At 53.4% G+C, this 10,009-nt stretch overlaps 1 protein-coding gene across 1 annotated transcript in view; it reads right to left on the bottom strand.

The window, feature by feature from the left end:
- PXN (paxillin) overlaps positions 1 to 6,973 on the bottom strand; it is a 12,684-nt gene extending 5,711 nt beyond the window's left edge. The window contains 6 exon segments of the mRNA XM_021718199.1: positions 1,721 to 2,605; positions 4,441 to 4,576; positions 5,409 to 5,610; positions 5,725 to 5,861; positions 6,311 to 6,426; positions 6,737 to 6,973. Coding sequence (XP_021573874.1) covers positions 1,721 to 2,605; positions 4,441 to 4,576; positions 5,409 to 5,610; positions 5,725 to 5,818 — 1,317 coding nt within the window. The 5' untranslated portion in view covers positions 5,819 to 5,861; positions 6,311 to 6,426; positions 6,737 to 6,973.
- Between the last annotated feature and the right edge of the window lie 3,036 nt (positions 6,974 to 10,009).

Here is a 10,009-nt window from a genome sequence, read left to right as displayed (position 1 = left end):
CCACTCACCTCAGCCTCCTAAAGTGCTGGGATTACAGGCTGAGCCACCGAGCCCAGCTTTCTCCATCCTTAAAATGTAGTCACAGTGTTTTCTACAGTGTTTTCTTGCTCATGGGGTTATTACAAGAATTATTTGAGAAGATGTAAATAGATGCTCTTGACAGGCGATAAGGCTTTTTCTTTCTTTCTTTTTTTGATTACAATAGAAAAACACAGTCTCTCCATCCGGTAATTTTTTTTTTTTTTTGAGTTGGCGTCTCAGGTGATACTTCTACCTCAGTCTTCCAAGTAGCTGCAATTACAGGCACGTGCAACCATGGCCGGCTAATTTTTTTATTTATCATAGAGATGAGGCCTCGGCAAGTTGCCCAGGCTGGTCTTGAACCTGTGGGTTCAGGCAATCCTCTCCTAAAGTGCTGGGATTATAGGCATGAGCCACCACACCAGGCCCCGGTAAATCTTTTAACCTATTTTTTGTTTGGTTTGGTTTGGTTTATAGTTTTTTTAGTTTTAGTTTTGTTTTAGTTTTGGAAAGGGCATAAAGTTTCATTGCAAGGAGCAAAAAATAATAGTACTGTTGACCATGGTTTATTAAGGGACCATTTGATGTGTTCTGAACACTTTCCAAGAAATATCTCATTTAGTCCTCCAGAAAACCTTGGTAGAAATGGTCTATTATTATCCCCATTTTAAAGATGAGAAGGCCAGGTACAATGGCTCAAGCCTATAATCCTGGCACTTTGGGAGGCCGAGGCGAAAGGACTGCCTAAGTCCAGGGGTTTGAGACCAGCCTGGGCAACTTGATGAGACCTCGTATCTACAATAAATCAAAAAATTAGCTAGGCATGGCAGTGCACGCCTGTAGTTTCAGCTACTTGAAAGGCTGAGGCAGAAGGATCGCCTGAGCCCAGCAGGTCAAGGCTGCAATGGCTGTGAGCACCCAACTGCACTCCAGCCTGGGTGACAGAGTGAGACTCCAACTCAAAAATAAATAAATAAATAAAGATGAGAAAACTGAGGATGATGGAGGAGCTTGCCCAAGGCCACACGGATGGCAAGTACTGGAGATGTGGTTTGTATCTAGGTCTATCTGGTTCCAAGTTCATGCTCCTAACCATTCTCACACAGTAGAATGTCAAAGGTAGCCAGGCCTGATGGCTCATGCCTGTAATCCCAGCACTTTGGGAGACTGAGGTAAGAGGACTACCTGAGCTCAGGGGTTTAAGATCAGCCTGAGCAACATGGCGAGACCTGGTCTCCACGATAAGTCATAAAAAAAAAAAAATTAGCCGGCATGGTGGTACATACCTGTAGTTACAGTTACTTGGACGGCCGAGGCAGAAGGATCACCTGAGCCCAGCAGGTTGAGGCTGCAGTGGCTGTGAGCGTGCCACTGCACCCTAGCCTGGGCAACAGTATGAGACTCTGACTCGAAAAAAAAAAGACTGTCAAGGGCAGCTCATCTTAAAGGGAATAAAGGGAATACACCAAGCAGCAACAGGTGGATTGTCACTGTAAAAAATGCTGGGGTCTAGGGAGCTCTGCTGGACCTACAGAGCCTACTGCCAGTGCTGGTCATCAGGTCGCAGGCCACGGTATCTCAGCATTTTCTGCCCAAACAGACATGCATGGAGTGGGAGGCTGCATGCAGTTAGCGAGGAGCAGCCCACACTCAGACCCGCCAAGGGTCATGCCTAGCAGCTGTGTGAGCTGACGCCTGCCTGGCTAGAGGTAGAAATCCTCTCCGTGATCCTGGGTGTGTCCATGGCCGTGGCACGAGGAAGCTCTGGCTGTTCCTCCCTGGCCTCGATAGCAGCTTCAGTGGTACCCTCTGGTCTCCTTGGGGTCTTGAGTTCCTGGGTCAACCCAACCAGGCTTCCCTTCTTGGGCATCTCTCTATCTAACTGCTCCATGTCAAATGGAGCAGGGCAGCTGCTTCCCAGCCTCTCTGACTCTGGCCTTGTCCTCTCCTTCCACGGGTCACGTTCCTCCATGAGGTTCCAGGTGTTTGGAAAGATGGCCTGATGGTCCACTGCCACAACAGCTGGCTCAGTTGCTTCATGGAAGCTGTGAGCAGCTCCATGAGGAGTCTCAGGCCTGAATACTTCCATAGTCCACGGCTGCTCCCACGTGGCAGCCATGGTCTTCTCTGAGCACAAAGGGTTGGCTGGTCGCCCCTGAGGGCCTCCAGGCTCTTGGGGATCTGCACTCCCAGCACAGGGTACAGTGTGGCAGGGAGCAGCTCCAGGGAGCTCACTCATGAGGTTCGGCAGATGCCTCCAATCTTGAGCCTGGCTCTCTGTACCAGACGGCCCCAGAGAACCCTCCACAGAGGGAGACTTTGAGTTGAGGGCGTCAGGTGTCACCCTAAGACCGGCCATATCAAGCCAGCTGGGAGCCACATGGGGTAGAAAACCCTGTCCACTCTGCTTAGTGCAGGGGCCCTCCAGGGTGTGGACTTGGCCTCGAGGGCAGGGTTTAGTGGCAGATGGCAGGAATACAGATGACAAGGGAAGAGGAGGAGAAGAAGGAAGTGAGTGGTGTGAGGACGGAGCAGAGCTGGGCAGCAGCCCCAGGGAGCTCAGGGCCACGGTGGAGGAGCTGGTCTGGAGGAGGAGAAAGACAAAGGCATAGGAGAGAGGAGAGATAGAGATGGGAGAGGTGAGGAGGCTGCTCCCTCTAGCCTATGGGCTCTGCTTTAGGGCTCTGAGAGTCACTATCTATACTAAACAAGGCGGCTGCAGAGCTGATGCACGGGACCAGCCCTTGAAGGAGACTCAGACACTAGAAAGACTTCCCTGGGCTTCATGTGCTTAGTCCTCATCAAACCCAGGCAACAGAAGACAGTCATTAAGCCATGCCCGTGGGCCCACCGAGAATAGGTATAGGGAGGAAAGACTGAGGTGGCTGATGGGCAGACAGCCCAGGCACAAATCAAGGGAACAGCCCCAGGCAGCTGCTCAGCCCTCCTTGGATCCTGGCTCAACTTAGCTGGGGTCTCTCCTGGACAATCCCAGCTTTCTAACATCCCCAAGCCCTTGCTCCAGGGGCACAGCCAGAACCACCGCAGCTTCTGGCTGGGCATAAGAACACAGGCAGCCGGGCGCAGTGGCTCATGCCCATAATTCCAGCACTTTGGGGGGCTGAGGTAAGAGGACTGCTTGAGCTCATTCAAGACCAGCCCGAACAACCTGGCAAGACCTCATCTCTACAATAAATCAAAAAATTAGCGGTGACTGTAGTTCCAGCTACTTGGAAGGCTGAGGTGGAAGGATCACCTGAACCTGGCAGGTCGGCGCTGCGGTAGCCATGAGCATGCCACTGTACTCTCGCCTGGGTAACAGAATGAGACTCCAACTCAAAAAAAGCCAAAAAAAACCACAGGCAGTCTGAGAAAGCAACAGCAGCCTTAAAGGCACTGGAGCAGAGGGCTCTCTTAGGCCAGCACCTGAATCCAACTTACTTGCTTCTGACCATGGCTGCTCCAAACCACAGTCTGGAGCTGGAATCACAGCATGTAAAGGTCACAGGCCCAAGTTCAACCCCCACCCCATCCCATCCACGCTTCAATCCCCCCACCATGAAACCCAGCCAAGGGAGGTTAAAAGGCACCATCAGGGCCAAGAGTACAAACACCGCTTGCTTTGCTTCTCATATTCCCTAAGTCGTGCCCCAAAGGTCTCTGGCTGACCCACGTGGAAGGATGAAGTCAGCAACTGCTGGAGACTTCTGTCAATATCAATCCCCATCGAGTCGCTGCATCCTCTAAATAAAACATCTCCGACCTGGCAGGAGTGGGAAGGCCCAGAAGAGGAGGGGAAGGGCAGGAGCACCTCATGCAGAACTGGCCCAGTGGTTTCCCACAGACAGAGCTTGTGGGAACTCAGAGACCCAACTGTCAGGCCCTGGAGGGAGAGAGGGAAGGAGGGGAGGAGGGCAGCGAGGGAGGCCTGTGGATTCAGGAGCCAGAGGCAGAAAGAAAGAGGATGGTTGAGGACAGCTAGCGTGGGAGATAGGGCTCCAGGGCAAATGACCTCTCATGCACGGGATCCCAAGTCCCACATGGCCCAGCAAAGAATACCCTCCCACACCAAGAACAGCCATCAACACAGGGCCCTTTGTCCCAGTGTCCCAGCCTCCTGATCCCCTCAACCTGAGTGGCTGGGAGCACCCGGGAGGAAGGAATGTCCCAGCTGAGTGCTTCTCTGGCTTCTCTGCCCTCAGTGGCTGCTGCAGCAGCTCAATCCCCATGCAAACTGGCCTGGCCCTCCCACCCCTGTATTCTGGTATCCTGACAGGGCTAGAATATTGTGGGGACCCTGGCTCAGGGGCAAGGCACCCACATACTGAGGGTCCAAGCCCCAGCTACTCAAATGGGTAAAGGAGAAGAAGGATGAGGGAGGAACAGAAAGGCAAGGAAGATGGAGAGGTCACTGGGTACCTTGAAATCTGACAGGGAGGCCATCAGCTCGTCCAGCTCCCGTGTGGCAGAAGAGGCCGAGATGCGCGTCTGCTGCTGGCTGGAGGTGACGCGCTGAGGACTGCTTATCTCACTCTGGTTCACAGTGATGGCAGGGCTGCAGGAGGACATGGCATCAGCAGGGAGCCCCAGTTGGCCCCATGCTTCCCAAGGGATCAGATCAACATCTCAGCTCTGATGACAGGGTCCCACCACCAAGTCTGGGGAAATCCACCAGCTCCCAAGCTCCTGGGAACCTATCACTGGGAGGGAGCCGTCAGCAAGAAGGGACTGAGCTGTGAGCAGAGCAGACTTGGAGAAGAGAGGGCAGCCCAAACGGCATCTTTCCCAGGAAGACTCCTCTGGCCCTCCCAGCCCAAGTGAAAGCTTGCCTATTAAACAAGCCCAAACACTGTGTGTTTCCTTCACAACACTGTACTTAGGTGTGAGATTATCAGGATAACATGACAACACTAATAAGAACTCACATCATGAAGCACTTACTATGTATGCCATGTGCTATCAGCAAGAAACCAACCCAAGTGCTTTATATGGACTATTTGGTCTCACCCAGATTGAGGTGGGTGGTCTTATTTTCATTATCCCATAACACCTTGTAACATTTTACAGATGAGAAAACCAAGGCTTAAAGCTGACAATAACTAGTAGAGCCAAGATTTGAAACCTACTGGGTGGCTCCAAAGCCTATGTTAACAACCACTAAGGCACAAGTACCCTCGGTATACGTGATGTCTGAATTTTGTAATTGGTAGTGGTTGGTTGAAGGCAGGGAAGGTGTCCGTGTGAGTCACCACTATACCCTCAATGCCTGACAAATGACAGTACTTGAGGGAATGGGTGACATCAGGGATAAATGGACAGACGTTGGACCCAGGAACTGACTGGGCCAGATCTACCCCAAGACTGGGGAGAGCCCAGTAGATACTTACACGGGGCTAGGCACAGAACTCTCCAGTTCATCCAGGAGACTCTCCACGCTGGGTCGCACATCCTCCAGGCCCCGGGCCCCATTCCGCTTAGGCTTCTCTTTCATCAGAGGCCCAGCTTTGCCCCCAACAGGGCTGTTATTCTCTGGGACACCATAGTGGGGGTTCAGAGCCCCAGGAAGTGGGGGACTTGAGTTGGTTTCATCTTGGAAAGAGGGAGAGAAAGAGGCCATTCAGCTCTTGAACGCTCTAGGAATCAGAAGTCAACAGGCAGGCCTGGAAGGTACAGCAGGCCCCTGCCCAAAGGACCCAGTCTTACCTGCAGGGAAACCTGGGGGGTTATGCTGCACAGCATTCAGTTCCAGCAGCAGGCGGTCAAGCTCCGAAAGGTTGCTGCCCAGGGAGGAGCTCATTATGGTGGGTGAAGGCTCAGCTGATTTCTGCTTGTTGGGGAAGCTTTGAGAGGCAAAGGAAAGAAGACAGTGAGAGATGCTCCCCGCCCCTCCCTGCACTGGCTTGGCAGACCCCAACCTCTCAAGGAGAATAAAACAAAGGGGATACAACGTCTCCCCCAAGAGGAGGACAAAGTAGTGAAGGAACACAGTAAGAAGAGGGAGGAAGGAAGTCTTGCTTAGTTCCTCAACAACACAGAGATGTTGTAACAGCCAGAATGTACACTGCAGGAAGAGGGCAGTGATTACACAGACAAGCCAGCCGAGAGGCACATGAGCTGGCCAGGAGCCTCAGGGCCTTCTGTGACCGCTGACCCTGGAGGCAGGACGCCCTGAGGACCAGTCACTATGCCTGGTCCCTGCTCCCTGGCCCCAACTGCCTCCTATCCCGGCCAGGCCCCTGAAGTTTCTGCGCAGCCAGGGACGGTGCCTGGGGAAGAGCTGGGGCAGTACCTGTAGACGTGCTCCTCCTCGCCTGCTCGGGAGCACGAAGCACCGATGCCGTCTTGAGGGTTGGAGGCACTGGAAGTTTTGGCACTGGAGCCGTACACAGGTGACGGGGACTGAGGCTGCAGGAGGGAGAGTGCTGAGACTACCCAAAAGGGAAGAAAAGAAATGGGGGACAGGAGCAGCCCGAATCACCCACAGGAGGCTCCTGCTCACAGCCACACTCACCAGGGAATTTCCAGTCTGGCCAGGAGACCTGTGATTAACACTTGGTCACTGCCCCCCTCACGTGGCGGGAGGGAAGAGCTGTGTCTAGTCAGGAGCGTCAACTCCCCAGATTCCATTCCCCAAGTGGTTCCCCAAGCCCCTGCTAGATAAGCTCCTTTTGCCCCCAATCCTCTGAGGGCTTCCCAGCGGCTGTCCCCACCTCACCTGCTGGTGGATAAATCGGGAGCCACTGGGCTGCCACTGGTCTAAGGGGTCAAGGATTGTGCCATTGAGGGCCTCGCTGGATGGGGGTGGTGGGACAGGGGGTGGCACAGCAATCTCCTGGTATGTGTGGTTTCCAGTTGGGTATGAGTAGGGGGTCTCCTCCGACAAGAACACAGGCCGTTTGGAGATGTGAGAGGTGGTGGACTCCAAGTCCGCCAGCAAGGCGTCTGCCAAGAAAAGACACAAGAAGCAGGTAAGAGCCAGGGAACCTGGGAACTCTCCCATGGCAGTGCTCCTGCCTGCACCTCAAGAGTTAATGCCTTCCAGCACCTGCCCCACCCATGGGAGAAATGACCAGCCTCAGGACAGGAAGCTACCAGCCCAGCCCAGCCCAGCCAAGAACCAGCGCCCAGAGCTGACCTCATCTCCCCACCCAAGACCAAAAGTACTCTGGAGGCTTGCTCCTGGGGCTGCCCCCTGAGATTCTCCTACCTCTGGGAGTCGGGCACCTGGCTCTGCGTTCCCTCCTGATAGAGCTGCTCAGCTGTGAGTAATGCCTGCCTGAACTCTGAATCCGCAGGCAACGCAGAGAATGGGTGGGAGGGGCCCCACGTCATGGGGAGGGGCCCAACAATGCCAGGCCCTCAATTCACCTCCAAGAGCTTAGACTTTCTCAAACCCTATACTAGAGGAGACTCAGAGGAGATGGTACCTGCCCTCCTGACAAAGTAGAAGCAGAAGCCCAGACTCCGAGCTCCTCCTGGGGCTCTGGGCTATGGGGTAAAGTGTGTGGGAAGGTGGGGGCTGGAATGAGGCTGGTGCAGTGGTCCCCACCCTCTTGGCGAGCAGGGGGCAAGACTGCTCCATTTGCTGTTTCTGCAGAAGCCTGGCAAGCAGCCCAGCCCAGAGGCTCCAGGGCCCCACTATTCTGCTTTTAACAGCAGCAAGGGAGCCGAATCAGCCCTCGAGTGCAAGCTTCCATTACCCTGGCATCTGGCAGCCAACAGGAGGGCCCTGGATCTACCTAGTCTCCAGAAAAGAAGCACACAGCTAAAACAGCAAGGGTAGGAACTGCTGACCCCCCTTCTGCCTCCCCTCTGGGACCCTCAATGGCCCCAGGGCCCAGACAGCCTGGCCCTACATGCCCCACCCTCATTCCTGCCATGCTCAGGGATTTGCTCACTCTCAACTCCCTGGTAACCTGCTGGGGTCAGGGAATGCTTGATCCCTACCCCTCAGGATGATAGTCATCTAAAAGGCAATGACTGAGTTTATTGCCATTTACTAATACCAGGTACTAGCCAGCTCGGTGGCTCAGCCTGTAATCCCGAGCTTTGGGAGGCTGAGGTGAGTGGATTGCCTGAGCCCGCGGGTTCGAGACCCAGCTGGGCAACTTGGTGAGACCTCATCTCTACAATAAATCAAAAAAACAGCTGGGCATGGTAGCGCATGCCTGTAATTCCAGCTACTCGGAAGGCTGGGGCGGAAAGGTAGAGGCTGCAGTGGCTGGGAGCAGCCACTGTACTCCAGTCTGGGCGACAGAGTGAGACTCCAACTCAAAAAAAAAACAAAAAAAAACCCAAAAACTAATACCAGGTACTGTGCTAGGCATTTTACATACACGGTCTCTGTTAATCCTCCTAACACCCTGTGAAGTTGGAATTCTGATCCTCCCTTTATGGATGAGGAAGGTGGGCTTAGAGACAAAGGACTTGCTCCAGATAACAAAGCCAGTGAGTGACAAGACTGTCTGACCCCTCAGAAGCCCCAACCCCCAAAAACCTGGTCTGTAAGAGGTTGCTGTGACTACAAGATGATGCCATATTTAAAGGGTTCAACTTCCTGAATGTCGGGGCCCAAGCTTTGAAGGCTGCCAGTCTGATCCTTCCTTGTGACCTTGTTCCCAACCTTATCTCTACTCAGAGGACAGAATAAGGAAGCAAGGCCCTCACCCAGGACCTCAGTCTACAGGGCCATACCTGCCCCAACTGCTACCCTCAAGGCTGGCCATACCTTCCCCTGGCTCCTGCCCAGATGGTTAGAGGGGAAGTCTGTTCTAAGGCCCAGGACCCCAGGGCCTGAACTCTTGACTTCCGAGGAAGGTCAGTTCCTGCAACACCCCCACCCTCCTCCTTTGGAGGTCTGGCTTCCTGTCTCTAGCAAACCGGAACTAGAGGGAGTTGGCATGTGTCTAGGTAACAGCAGAAAAGGAACTGGTATCCAGGCCAATTCCAATGGCCCCTCCAGGGCCACACCTGCTGCCCTGGCCTCACACAGTGTCCTCGTTTCCTCTGGACCCAATCCAGCATTGGCAGGTCCCTCCTTCTCCATCGTGGGCAGAGCCAGCTGGGAAACCCCACAGGACTCCCCACAGCAGTCAACCACTGTAACCCTGGTAGGGACAGCAGGAGCAGCTGCCATTCCTGAACACCTCCCAGGGCCAAAATGGTTACCAGCCCTTCTCCTCACAACAACACTAGCATGGATGGTAAAACTGAGGTTCAGAGGAAGAATCATGTCCCCACACTGCCAAAGCTGGCTAAAGTGACAACTCTGGGCACCAGACACCCAACAGAAGACAAATAGTCAACCTTATCAGGCTGGGAGCTCACACCTATACTTTGGAAGGCTGAGGTGAGAGGACTACCTGAGTCCAGGGGTTCAAGACCAGCCTGGGCAACTTGGTGAGACCTCATCTCTATAATAAATCAAGAAATAAGTAAGGTGTGGTGGAGCATGTGATTTCAGCTACTTGGAAGGATCACCTGCACCCAGCAGGTCGAAGCTGCAGTGGCTGTAAGCGTGCCTCTGTACTCCAGCCTGGGCAACAGAGTGAGATTCTGACTCAAAAAAAAAAACTTCCCTGTCAAACATTCTGAATCAGAGACTCCATTGCCATTCCACCAAACACTTACCCTGTACCCCTTGATGTGACTACAAATCTGATTTATTGGCTTATGGATTGTATTCTGATTTATGATCTCAATGGGCTCTTTTCAACATGGATACCTATGTTGATCGACTGTTAGTGAGGGGGCATACTCCTGGGCCACAAAGACTAAAAGGTCACTAGTTCTGGAATCAAGCCAGACCTGAGTTCAAGAAGCTCCTCCTTTCTACTATCCATGTCCCACACAGTACATCACTTAGCTTCTCTAAGCCTGTTTCCTCAGTAAGTTGTGGTGAATAACTCCAACCTTGCAGTATCTGTGTGAGGCTTCTAAGAGTAGGCAGGTGCTATAGCACACTGGAAGTTGCAAACATCCGACTGTA

This window comes from Carlito syrichta, unplaced genomic scaffold (genome assembly GCF_000164805.1).
Source record: "Carlito syrichta isolate Samal-C Ts95f unplaced genomic scaffold, Tarsius_syrichta-2.0.1 Scaffold311911, whole genome shotgun sequence".
NCBI lineage: Eukaryota > Metazoa > Chordata > Mammalia > Primates > Tarsiidae > Carlito > Carlito syrichta.
Note: the sequence above shows the minus strand (reverse complement) of the source record. Positions and strands in the feature narration are given on the sequence as shown.